The sequence below is a fragment of the Microtus ochrogaster genome, unplaced genomic scaffold (genome assembly GCF_000317375.1).
Source record: "Microtus ochrogaster isolate Prairie Vole_2 unplaced genomic scaffold, MicOch1.0 UNK4, whole genome shotgun sequence".
Lineage (NCBI taxonomy): Eukaryota > Metazoa > Chordata > Mammalia > Rodentia > Cricetidae > Microtus > Microtus ochrogaster.
The window spans coordinates 14,803,237-14,816,137 of record NW_004949102.1 but is presented as its reverse complement, the minus strand read 5'-3'; the positions used below and the strand labels follow the sequence as shown (position 1 = coordinate 14,816,137).

The window sequence follows — 12,901 nt, the reverse complement described above, 5'->3', positions numbered from 1 at the left end:
GGGGATGGGGTTGGTGCTGGTTCTGAGTGGGTACCTGTGCGTGCACAGACATGTGGAGACCAGAGGTCAGGCTCAGGTGCTGTTCCTTAGGAGCTGCCCATTTTGGTGAGGTGGGTGGGTCTTTCTCTCAAACTTATCAGTTCTTCCAGGCTGGTTGGCCAGTAAGCCAAAGGGATCCTCTTCCTGCTCCAGCTCCCCAGCACTGGGGTTATAAATGCATGCTGGATTATGATGTGGATGTTGGGGTCCAACTCAGGGTCCTCCAACCTGGACAGCAAATAATTTACTGACTGAGCCACCCCCTACCACAGATTATCTTTAAGAGAGGACATACAAGTCACACTCACGGAAACGGCACACTCACGGAAATGACACTCACACTAATGGCATAAAAGCCACACTCACGGAAATCACACTCACACTGAGGACATACAAGTCACACTCACGGAAATCACATCACACTGAGGACATACAAGTCACACTCATGGAAATAGTACTCATACTACTTCCTACTACTTTCAGATGAAATGATTGCACTAACTGCATTGTCACCTATTAACTCCAGAGGAAGGTTAATAGGTGACAATGTAAATTCACTGGTTGGGTTTTTCCGATTTTTTTTTAAACCCATGGTAAAGTAATCCTGAGGGTGTCTATCTGTCTCTCCAGAAATGTGTGTCTGTGCATATGTATGTGTATGTATGGAATCTTTATCTCTGAGGTTCGTGTGATTCTTTCAACATAGATTATTTTCTTCTTGACAAGAGATGCAGAATTCCTCAGTGTGGGCAGCTGATGTCACGTGGGAGAAATACCCATCTAGTTGTTAACTGTTCTTACTACTAAACATAGCTTTCTGAACACGTGAGACAAGGGATTCGTATCTGGATAGTCAGCTAGGTGTGGTGGAGCATGCCTTTAATCTCAGTAGAGGTGGGCAGGTCAGTGTGAGTTCAAACTCGCTTGGTCTCCATAGTGACTTCTAGCACAGCCAGAGCTACATAGCGAGACCCTGTCTGAAGAGAAGGAAGAACAGCTGGACAGACAGGGGGACACAAATGCTGGGGTGGATGTGGGGAGACAGAAACCCTTATCTGTGATGGAAATGGAAACTGACGTGGCCGCCGTGGTGGCTCCTTGGTCCTGAAGTGTTGCATGGTTCACGTGGCTACTGAACAGAACCAGCCTGCGTGCCTGTCAGCTGGTGGACAGATGAAGATGTGTGCATAGGAAACGGGACTTTATCCAGCTGTAAAGAACAGTAATGACCTCCGTGGGAACATGGATAGAGCCAGAGGTCATTATGTTAAGCAAATAAGCCAGCCTTAGGAAGATAAATAGCATGCTTTCTCATGTGTGTAGAATCTAGGTTTATATGTTTATGTATATGTAGAGCGTGGACGTAGAACGGGACCATGAGGGGCAGGAAGAGGTCCCAAGAGAAGGGGACAGTGGAATGCAGGTGACACGGAAGCAGGAGCAGAGGCTGTTTGAGGGGAGGAAGGGCCGGAAGCTACAGAAAGGAACAAAGTGTAATGACACATAGGCATGAAATGCCACCGTGAAATCCCACTCCTTCCTTCCTTCCTTCCTTCCTTCCTTTTCTCCCTCCCTCCCTCTTTCCCTCCCTCCCTTCCTCCTTCCCTTCTTCCTTCCTTTTGTCTTAATGGTTTTTCAAGACAGGATTTCCCTCAGTAGCCCTGGCTGTCCTGGAACTTACTCTGTAGACCAGGCTAGCCTCAGACTCAGAGATCCGCCTGCCTCTGCCTCCCTAATGCTGGGGTTAAAGGTGTGCGCCACCACCACCCAGCTTGAAATCCACTACTTTCTGGGAATGTTGTCCAGTGAAAAGAAAGAAGACAAACAGTTTGACCGTTGCTTTTATCTTACTACTGGGAGTTGTGCTCCGATCTGGCATTGTGCCAGACCAGTGATCTGCCACTGGGCTACATCCCTAGCCCAGATTGCGTATGGATCTGGCAGTGGTGAGCGTTAAATCCAGGTCCTTGTCCAGGCCAGGTGTGGAGGTACTCTTTGACACTGTCCACAGCCAGTCAGCTTCTTTTTTTTTTAATATTTATTTATCTATCTATCTATCTATCTATCTATCTATTTATTTATTTATTTATTTATTATGTATACAATATTCTGTCTGTATGCCTGAAGGCCAGAAGAGGGCACCAGACCTCTTTACAGATGGTTTTGAGCCACCATGTGGTTGCCGGGAATTGAACTCAGGACCTTTGGAAAAGCAGGCAATGCTCTTAACCACTGAGCCATCTCTTCAGCCCCAGGCAGCTTCTTACTAAGTCAATGAGACCCTGCCTAGATGAACCAGCCATCCATTTGCTCAGTTTTTATAGAAGAAACAAAAGCATTCCTTTTTCGTTGGAAGCCTTTAATGTCCTAGCAGCCTTAGTCTCCCAGTTTTAAATTTTTGGTTTTAAAAATTGGCTCCAATAGCACCAGAATAATTCCAAGACTTGTCAATGGGATGGTGTGAAATGAATAAGGCTTAAACATAGTCAGGGAAGCAGTCAGTAGTGTGCGCAGTCAGCTTATGGGAGGAGAGACAGTCTGTCAGTTAGACATGGTGGCTCATAGCTGTCTGTAACTCCAGTTCTAGGGGACCCAATGCCGCCTTCTGGCCCTGCCGACACGGCATAGATGTACTGCACAGATATTCATGCAGGCGAAACACCCTTACACATAAAGTATAAAATAAAATTATAAATAAGTCAATCAATTGAAAAATTTGCATTATTGCTGTTTGTTGGAGGACCCCGGTTGCATGCTAAGCTATAATAAGAAAACAGTTCTTCCCTGGTGCTGAGCGCGTACCTTTAATCCTAGTGGTCAGATGGTAGAGGAAAGTGGATTTCTGTGAGTTTGAGGCTAGCGTGGTCTACATAGTGAGTTCCAAGACAGCCAGGGCTGTTTAGAGACCCTATCTCAAAGCAAAAATCAACAACAGACAAAGCAGAAACAGTCCTTGCTAGGTGTGGCAGTATACTCCTTTAATCCTAGCACTCAGGAGGAAGAGACAGGCAGATCTCTTGAGTTTGGGACTAGCCTGCACTACATACTAAGGTCTGGGCTAGCTAAGGCAGCATAGTGAAACACTCCTCAATGACAACATAACAGTAATAATATTCCTGAAAGTTGACCTAAGTTTCTAAGCTTGCTATTGTCATTTTATGAGTATTAATATTTATTTTTGTGTTCTTTTCCATTTCCCCCAGAGATATGAGGACTATGGGATGACTCCCCCATCAGGCCCATTACCAAGGTAAGCTTTCCAGGAGAAATCCTATCCTGGCTTTCTCGGGCAGGCTGATTTTTTTTTTCAGTTTTACAAACATATTTTTTAGTTAATTTGAACAGTTATCAAACTCTGGGTTGTGTATTTTCTTGATCTAACCAGAAGAGTAAACTGTTGGAATTTGGGAAGTTGTTCAGTGGCCAAAATGCTTATTGCACAAATGTTAGAACTTGGGCAGGCAAGATGGCTCAGTGGATAAAGGTGCTTGCCACCAAGCTTGCCTACCTGATTTCAGTCACGGGGACCTGCACGGTAGGAGGAAGAGAACTGACTCCAGCAAGCTGCCCTCTGATCTCATGTGTGCCATAGCACATGGCCACACACAGCTACACACGTACACATGCACATGATGCTGGATTTAAGTTCTGCCACCGTATGAGAGATGGAGAAGGGACTTGAGATCCAGAAAAGGATGATTAACAAGAACAAGGACCTTGTGAAAATGGAAATATTAAGGACAATTTTACTCGTGAACAAAGGTAGAAAGAATATGAAACCAGATATTTACAAACATGAAGCAATACATGAAAAGGATATCATATTACAACCAATCTGGGGGTTAGCAACATAAGGGTGACTTAGCATGTTAAAAACCAAGCAGTAAAATATCCTCCTTCAAAGAGGGCAAAGGGGGGAAATGCCATTTGAGTAGATCAGCATTTGAGACTACATCAGTTTGTGCTCAGAGTTTCACCAAATAAAACCTAGAGGAGAGGGATTTTGGCAGTGAGCTCTGAGCCTGCCCAGCTCACCCGAGTTGACAATATTTGTGAGCAAGAAGTTGTTTTTAAAATCAGGTGGTGAAAAACATTTAAAAAGGTAGTGAGGGGGCTGGAGAGATGGCTCAACAGTTAAGGCACCTATTGTTCTTGCAAAGGATCAGGGTTTGGTTCCTAGGGCCCACGTGGTCACTGACAACCACCTGTAACTCCAGTGTTGGGGACCCAGTGCCGTCTTCTGGTGTCCAAGTTTGCACATGCCACACATACATACATGTAGGTGAATTACTCATGCACATGAAATTTAATAAACCTAAACAATTTGTTTTTGGTTTCTGAGACAGGGTTTCTCTGTAGCTTTGGAACCTGTCCTGGAACTAGCTCTGTAGATCAGGCTGGCCTCAAACTCACAGAGATCCACCTGCCTCTGCCTCCCAAGTGCTGGAATTAAAGGCATGTGTACCACCACTGCCCAACAACAAAATTTTTTAAGTCAGATAGTAACAGACATGTTCAGGAAGACGTATCTGTCTTCCTACTCAAGCGAAAATTAGGCATTGTTACTTTCTATCTACACTTGCGAATTTGACAGTGTCTGAGCACCTACAGGCTTTTCTGGATGAACTTTTTCTTACTATTGTGAAATTAGGAGTGTCCCTATCCATTCTTTATAATTTGCATTTTCCCAATGATGGTTGTCATAAGACAGAACAGTGGATTTTAATGGGACAGAGTGTGGGAAGTTCCTCCAGAGTCCTGTGGCAGATTCCATGGTGTTTTGGTGTGGAATCAAGATAGTCAGAGTATTTCCTGGTAGATGGTTAGGGTCCCCCTTCCTTCTCTAAGAACATCCTCTGTAAGGACAGATCCTCCTAAAGTAACACACGTCAGATGACATATCGCATACATGGGAAACTCCTAAAGTAACACACGTCAGATGATATATCATATACATGGGAAACTGCTGTTTGGAGGAATTTTGATTTTCACTTTTTAAAAAAATATCTACAGTTAAGCTGCTATCACTGGGCTTTTATAGAAATACAAATGTACATGTGCATCTACATAACTTGGATTTTTATGTGCTGTCCACTTTTGGGGGGGAAGTATCCCTAGCCTAACGTGTTGACTTTACACTGTACAAAAACCAACATTCATGTTGGTCTAGACATATCAAACTTAATTCCCCCCCCCCGCCATTTATACAGGGATGATACACTGTGTTAAATATGTAAGTGCTTTCCTACATGGGTTTGATTACAGAAACGAATAGAGTAGTCTCTAGATAATGAAAGCATGCATGAGAATCTAGAGGTCCTCTGTGAGGGCATTTGAGTCAAATCTCAGGCACCGCTCCACTAATTGGGAGGTAAGTGGTTGGGCGGATGGTTTGGTTCATGCGGATTGTTGTGCTAGCATGTAATAGGCTTGTGTTTTTAATAGACTTTTAAAGTATTGTTCTTAAATGTTCTTAGTTTTAACTCACATTCAAGCTAATATTTATGGATGGAGCCCACATAAAAGCTCTTAGGAACCCTCAGTAATGTTTTTTGTCCCCTTAAGTTTAAAGTGGTTCAGAACTTTAAAAGTTTGAGAACACTTCTTAAACTGGTTTTCAGTCTTGACAGAAAAGCGAGGTTGCCTGTGGAGTTTTTCTTTTGAAAACAAAATCCCAAAAGTAAGCATCAAACAACTTATGTCTGGGTTGCATCTTTCTGGGGTACAGCATGGGAAGCCAGAGTGAAAAGTGAGGCTCCAGTCACGCCTCCCCTCTCCTCTACTCTTCCTTTCCTTCCCTTCCCCTTTCCTCCTCTCCCCTTTCTTCTCATGGAAGTCTTGCAGACTTAGTACTGAGGTAATAGAGAATGCCCTATATTCTAGTGGAGGAGAGGGAATTACACGAAGCCATCTTAATCCCTGTAGAGGGCGCTATCTTAAAATTCCAGAGTCAGGTAAGGGGTATTGATACGGGGTGTGCTCTCCCAGCAGACCGAGCTTCGGCCCAGGGTTGCTGCCGTCTTCAGAGTTGGTCCCCCCTGAGCCCCCACAGCCACAGTCATCAGCTGACGCTCCATTTGCTGCCCGAGGGATCTACTCTGAGGAGATACCGTCCGTGGCCCGGCCTCGGCCTGTTGGGGGCACCACAGGTGGGTACAGTGACTGAACTTGCTTCTCTGCATAGTAGGATGCTTACAGCCAAGCCAGCTGGCCCACTAGCTCGTGCCTCTCCCTGAGAATGCTGGGATTACAGATGTGTGCTTCCCCCTCTGGATTTTTTAAATAGATGTTGGGACTCCAGCTCAGGTGGTCAGGATTATGTACCAAGAACCTTCACCTGCTGAGCAATCTCCGGTACCCTACAGCTATACTTTATGATCTGCTCCTTTGATTGGCCCGCCAGAGCTGTAAGCGGAACAGCTGTGAGACCCTTCAGTGGGGTTTACTATAGCAGTTCACCCAGGCTTCAGACTTTTGCTCCCCTAAATTACTTTTATAGCTTTCCAGCTCGTGAAGAACCAGTGAGGGCTGTTTGTGAATGCGTCCTGTTTCCAGCGTCTGAGCTGCTTGAGATCACGGCCCTTCCCGGCCTCGTCTTGTTGCTTATATATTTTGCAAAGTCACCTTAGTATGTTTTAAGCCCATTCACCCTGGTCCTTCCCTCTCCCTCCTCTGGGAAGCCAGACTGAAGTTTCTCTCTACAGAATACATATACACTTCTAAGATGTCATCAAGAAAGTAGTTTAGGCATTTCCAAAATTTTCAGTGATTGCTAAATGTCTTAGTCAAAGTTCTATTTGCTGTGAAGAGACACCATGGCCATGGTGTGGCGGTTTCTTATAAAGGAAAACATTTAATGGGGGATGGCTTATGGTTCAGAGGTTTAGTCCATTATCATCACGGCAGCATGCATATGTGCTAACCTAATCATATGTATTAATTTTTAGTTTTTTTAAAAAAGCACGAACTTAGAAGTTGTGTCAAATGTTCAACTACAATCTGTCTTCTGATCATTTCTAATGAGATGAAATTATGTAATTTTTTTTCTAAGACAGTCTCTCTGTATAACCACCCTGGCTGTTCTAGAACTAGCTCTGTAGACCAGGCTGGCCCCAAACTAACAGAGATCCTCCTGCTTCTGCCTTCCAAGTGCTACAATTAAAGGTGTGCACCACCATTGCCCAGCAGGAAATTGTGTAAATGTATTTAATGGAAAATGTTGCTATCTATTGGAAGAATTTTTTTTAAGATTTATTTTTTTTTATTTGGTGTGTATGGGTGTTTTTCCTGTGCGTCTGTCTGTGGACATTGTGCAGTGACCGAGGAGGCCAGAAGAGGGTGTTGGGTCTTGTGAACTTGGAATTACAAAGGGATGTGAGCCACTTTGTGTGTACTAGGAAATGAACCCAGGTTCTCTGAGTGAGTGGTTAGTGCTCTTAACTGCTGAGCCATCTCCAGCTCATAGAAATACTTTCTAATTGTAGAAAATTACCAAATGTGGGGCTGGGGAGTAACTCAGTTCCTAATGTACCTCCCTGGTGTACACAAAGCCATTCCTCAAATCTATGTAACCATGTATGTTGGTACATATATGATGTCCCAGCCCTAGGAAGGTGGAGGTAGGAAGATCAATTCACAATTACTCTTGACTGAGTAGTGGGTTCAAGGCCAGCCTGGGCTACATGAGACCTTTTCTTAACAACCACAAACTATCAAATGTATGTTTTTAAAAATTACCAGAAGCCAGGTGTGGTATCCTACACCTTTAATTCTAGCCCTTGGAAGTCAGAAGCAGGCAGATCTCTGTTAGTTAAAGACCAGTCTGGTTTACAGATGAGTTCCAGGACAACCAGAGCTACATAGAGACCTTGTCTCAAAAGATAAGCAAAAGAAAAATAATGAAAATCTGTAAGAGATTATGAGAAAGAGGCTCATTGTAGAGGATTGATTCTAAAACTTGACAAGGCCAGGTGGTGGCGGCTCATGCCTTTAATTCCAGCACTCAGGATGCAGAGACAGGTAAATCTGAGTATCTCAGTGAGTTTGAGGCCATCCTGGTCTACAAAGCGAGTTCCAGAACAGCCAGGGCTGTTAGACAGAGAAACCCTGTCTCAAATAACCAAACCAAACAAAACAAAACAAAATGACAAGAAGGGAACCTTCAGAAGACATAAGCAAAGAACAGGAAGAAATAATTCACAGAAGTGTAAGGGTGTGTACATGTGTGTGCGTGCGTGTGCATATGTTTGTGTGTGTATGTGTGTGTTTGCTCTATAAAAGAACTAAGAAGATAGCCTGGTTTCGAAATTAAACTAGAGAAGTATAGATTAAATTTGATTAAAAAAAACAGCCATGAAATTATATTCATAAAAATGTGATTTTCAGTGGTGGCGCATGCCTTTAATCCCAGCATGCAGATGACAAAGGCAGGCGGATCTCTGAGTTCGAGGTCAGCCTGGTCTACAGAGTGAGTTCCAGAACAGCCAGGGCTACCCAGAGAAACCCTGTCTTGATAAACAAACAAACAAAGAATGTGGTGATTAAATTTTCGTCCAGCTTTTTTATCTGGTGCTGAGTCCCTAGGTTGTTGGGAGTGTTTAACAGATGACAAGTGTCCAAGCAGCGCTTGGTGTGGTCACACGTCAGCTGCATTGTTGGTGTTCTTCTGGATTGCGGCTGCTGGTGGCTGTTTGAGTCACTGTTCTCATTGCTAGTAGGAAGCAACTTGAGGAAGGCTTTGTTTTGCCTCGCGTGGAGAGTTCGTCTTGGCGGGGAAGGCAAGGTGACAGGAGTACGGGGCGGCTGGGTCGCAGGAAGCAGAATCATGTCGTGAGGGCTTTTGGGGATCAGTTTGGAGGTAGGACTCATGAGCTTTTGAGGGTTTTTGTTTTGTTTTTCTTGGAATACACAGTCTCCCTGCTCCCAAATCCAAAATATTGAGGGGAAAATGACATGTGCCAAGATGTTTAGCACGTCATTATTCAGAGCAGGAAGAATAACAGGGATGTTACCTCCGTGGGTACCCAGTGAGTAAATCATGCGGCTACTTAATCATCTTATTTTATTTCTCTCTATGTTGGTCTGGCTGTCTTGGAACTCACCATATAACCAGGCTGGCCCTCAGACTCACAGAGATCCACCTGCCTCTGCCTCCTGAGTGCCCGGATTATAGCTGTGTGCCGCCATATCTGGCAATGTGCAGCTATTTAAAATAAAGAGATCAAGAAAGGCTTGAAATGATTTAGGACCCTCCCGTTGCCTCCTACATGTTTGGTGCTTGATCTGCCTTGTATCTCCTGTTTCTTGAAATATCCCTCCCTGCTGACCGAAGACGTGAGGAACTGAGGCCCAGCAGGGGCAAGAGCCCCCTCTGGAGGACAATGGAGGACCAGGGCTTGTCAGCTGTGGGGATCTGCCAGGCTCTAAGCCCAGTCGGCTGGAAGCCTGCACTGTTTTGTTAAGGGATCAAAGCAATATTCAAAGTCAGAGCTACGTTAGGATTTTAGCCACTGTGTGTTTTAACACAAAAGGTACGCTGTAATCCCTTCCTGGGTCACATCTGTAACCTCTAAAGATGAGCTCAGCCCGTGTCTGTGGAGCCGCCAGTGCCGGTGTTGGTGGATGATTTTCTCCTGCTGCAGTCTTTGCGTTTGCAGGCCGGGGCTCATGTGGAACTCATTGCCCTGGCTGAGACTCAGACTTTTTTCCCTGATCATCAGTTATTGCCGTATGTCCAAATAGAGCCATTAAAGAGTTCCTTTTAAAATGTAGTCTGTTAGCTGAGGGTAACTGGACAGCATGATAATGGGCCAAATGGAGAGGCCGCACTACCCCAAGCTCCCCCAGAAAGCAACTCGATGATCCTAGGAGTGTTTAGAACTGTGTACTGTATTTCACAGTGCTCGGGTTGTAGGAGCTGGGATGTAGCTCACTGGTTGGTAGAGAGAGCACTTGCCTAGCAGATACAAGATCCTGGACTCGGTCCTTCGCGCCACCAGAAAATACAACAAAGATTCTTTTCTTGCTTGATTGCATTGTAAGGGTGTTTCTGTGTGCCAGATGCTGACTAGAGAGAGAGAGAGAGAGAGAGAGAGAGAGAGACAGAGACAGAGACAGAGACAGAGACAGACAGAGAGAGACAGAGAGAGAGAGGGAGAGAGACTCGGCTTGTGTGCACACCCAAGCTGATGTCTGGGTGTGAGGAATTAGCAAGCTTGGCCTTGCCTTCACCGCCTCCTGCTTATAAGCTAGCGAGCGGGGTTGCTTGTGCTGTGGCTGTTGTCAGAACCATACAGTGTAAGTTCAGTGTTCTGGATTGAAGTAATTTTATCACCTGCTTTTTAAGGAAAAAAAAAAAGCACATCAAGCATTCGGGTCTTTGTGAATCTCAACTTTACAAGCAGGAAGGTGCCAGGCTTCAGCTTTACAGCCTCAAAGCACTTTGCGCCTTTCCAGTCACCTTCTGTGATCCCTCATCCCCACACATCTGATGGCGGCAGCGGCGGTGGGTTAGGGGCCTTGTGTCAGCATCATGTGCAGGGGGAAGGAAAGCCACCCTCCCCGCCTGCTTTCTTAGGAAACGACCCTTCTGAAGATGTTTGAGATCAGCACAGGGTTTGAAAAACACCTGCCTTTCCCTCTCCTCGAAGAAGCCCGCGGGCAGAGCTGACGGTGTGCTCAGCAGCCTCCCTTTGATGTGCTGTGGACGCTGACCTGGTGGCTGCTGTGTTCCTTCCAGGCTCCCAGATCCAGCACCTGACGCAGGTGGGAATCGCAAGCAGAATTGGGGTCCAGCCCGTGGAAATTCCTCCTGGCAGAGGCGGCCAGTACGGGGGACCAGGCTGGCCTGTGTACGGGGAGGAGGAGGCGGGGCGAAGAGAAGCCGTGAGTACCTGGGGCTTGCACATCCACTGGGGCTCACATGGTCACTCTGTTTTTAAACGCTGTGCTAACTGCGGCTCCCACCCCTTCACTCCTCTTGCCTTAACTTGGTTGGGCTTGCAGTTTGGTAAACTCCCTTCCACATGTGGCTCGGCTGTGATTTTCCTTGAGACAGGTTTCAGGTTTCAAGTTGTGGATCTGAATAAAATCCAGACTTCTTCTCTGGTATGGTCACTGTAGCTTTTCACACTCTTGCCTTTTCTGTACCCCTACAGTGCTGATGGCACTCCCACCTTGACCAGCATCTGGGATGGTTTTGCATTAAGTGCCTGACTTGGGGCATTTCAAGGCATCCATCATCCTTTGGGTTTCTAGCTGCTCAGTGTGAGCACCATTAATCTCTGCCAGGACTTTTCTTATTTTCTCAAGAATTTTATGGGTCTGGAGAGCTCATCAGTGGTTAAGAGCATTTGCTGTTCAGTCAGGAGGACTAGAACCCATGTCCAGTGGCTGTCCAGCTGGACATAAGTTTGGCTCCAATAGATCTGATGCCCTCTTCTGGCCTCACTGGGAACACAGTGACACACACACACACACACACACGCATGCATGCATACACACAAACACACACTGACATATGTGCAGACACACACAGAGACACACAAACACAAATAAAGAAAATAACTATTTTTTTTAAAGAATTTTCTATCTTCACATAAGCAATCTGATTTTGAGAATGCAAACCTGAAGATGCTTTTGTTTTAATCTCATTGCTGTTACCTTCTTGGTGGCCATGGTAACATTATTGGCCATATTAAATTCCTCTCATAGTTAGAAGTTTGTTTGTTTGTTTGTTTTGTTTGTTTGTATGAGACAGGGTTTCACTGTGTGGACACAGCTACCTTGCTGGGACTACCAGCGTGCACTACCAATCAGAAGCTTTTACTTGGTGAAAGGAAGCTTAACTCTAAGAGTGTGGTTTTCCACTAAAAGGCTTTTACTAGACTTAATAGCCTCAGGCGTTTGCTTAAAGTGTTCTGTGCTCGGCTTCATGTTATCAAGTACTGTGGGCTTTCTGCTAGGTCCAGCAGTGTTCGCTTGAAGTACCTCTCATCACGGTGTGGGGACGTGAGAAGTGGAAATAGTCAGGGCCAGGAGGCCGTGTTTGCCCCACAAGTGTACTGGCCTGCACACTGATTTACGAAAAACATGTATGCTGATTGACCTATAATTTAGTGCACTGACCTGTGATTTAGCATACCGAACTGTACACTGATCGAGTTCACTGACCTGTGATTTAGCATACTGAACTGTACAGTGATTGAGTTCACTAATCTGAGATCCTTTTTTTATAACTGCAAAAAAAGAAAGTCACTGAAAAAAATATAATCGTTCTTACCAAAATAATGCCAAATCCATTGATAGTCTGCCGTATCAGAAAAACCAAATGTCTTCTAGTAAAAATAGCCTACTTTTTAAAAAGGTTCTAAGAGTGCATGACAGATAACTGTTGGCTAAGGCGGAGAAGGAGGGCGGGTGTGAGGAACTTGCCTGTGATCTCAGCAGTTGAGGAGTGGAGGTCAGAAAGTGATGGGGCCTACGGATAAGAACACTGACTCAAAAACAGAAGAGACGGGAAATGACCTGGTGGTTGGCCTTAGCCTTGAGGTCCCAGTATGTTCTTATGCATACTCTCTGGGAGCCAGAACAGAGGCATGGATTCTCATCATGTCCTGTTAGTGATTCCTTAGCTGCCTCCACTCTGGGATGTCACCCTATGTAGGTTCCCCCACTTTTCCTTTCAAACTCCTAGTCTTTCTCTGTTCTCCCCAAGAAGCCCTGGAGCAGCTCCTGTCTGTACCCACTCACTCCACACCCAGCACACAGGGACTTGGGTGGCAGGGGTCACTCTGGAGAGCGGAGGGAGTTGGTGGGAGATGATGGGAGGAGGACGGCTTGGCATCCCTGGACCACTGGAGAG

General features: G+C 45.4%; 1 protein-coding gene across 2 annotated transcripts in view; it reads left to right on the top strand.

Moving 5' to 3' along the window:
* Positions 1-12,901, top strand: part of Kiaa1549 (KIAA1549 ortholog) — a 127,525-nt gene that overhangs the window by 110,998 nt on the left and 3,626 nt on the right. Inside the window, exons 17-19 of one of the 2 annotated variants that reach the window (XM_013353271.2) lie at positions 3,243-3,289; positions 6,031-6,188; positions 10,778-10,923. In XM_013353271.2, coding sequence (XP_013208725.2) covers positions 3,243-3,289; positions 6,031-6,188; positions 10,778-10,923 — 351 coding nt within the window. Of the gene's footprint in view, positions 1-3,242; positions 3,290-6,027; positions 6,189-10,777; positions 10,924-12,901 lie in introns of both variants that reach the window. The other variant, XM_013353270.2, reaches the window with a different exon arrangement.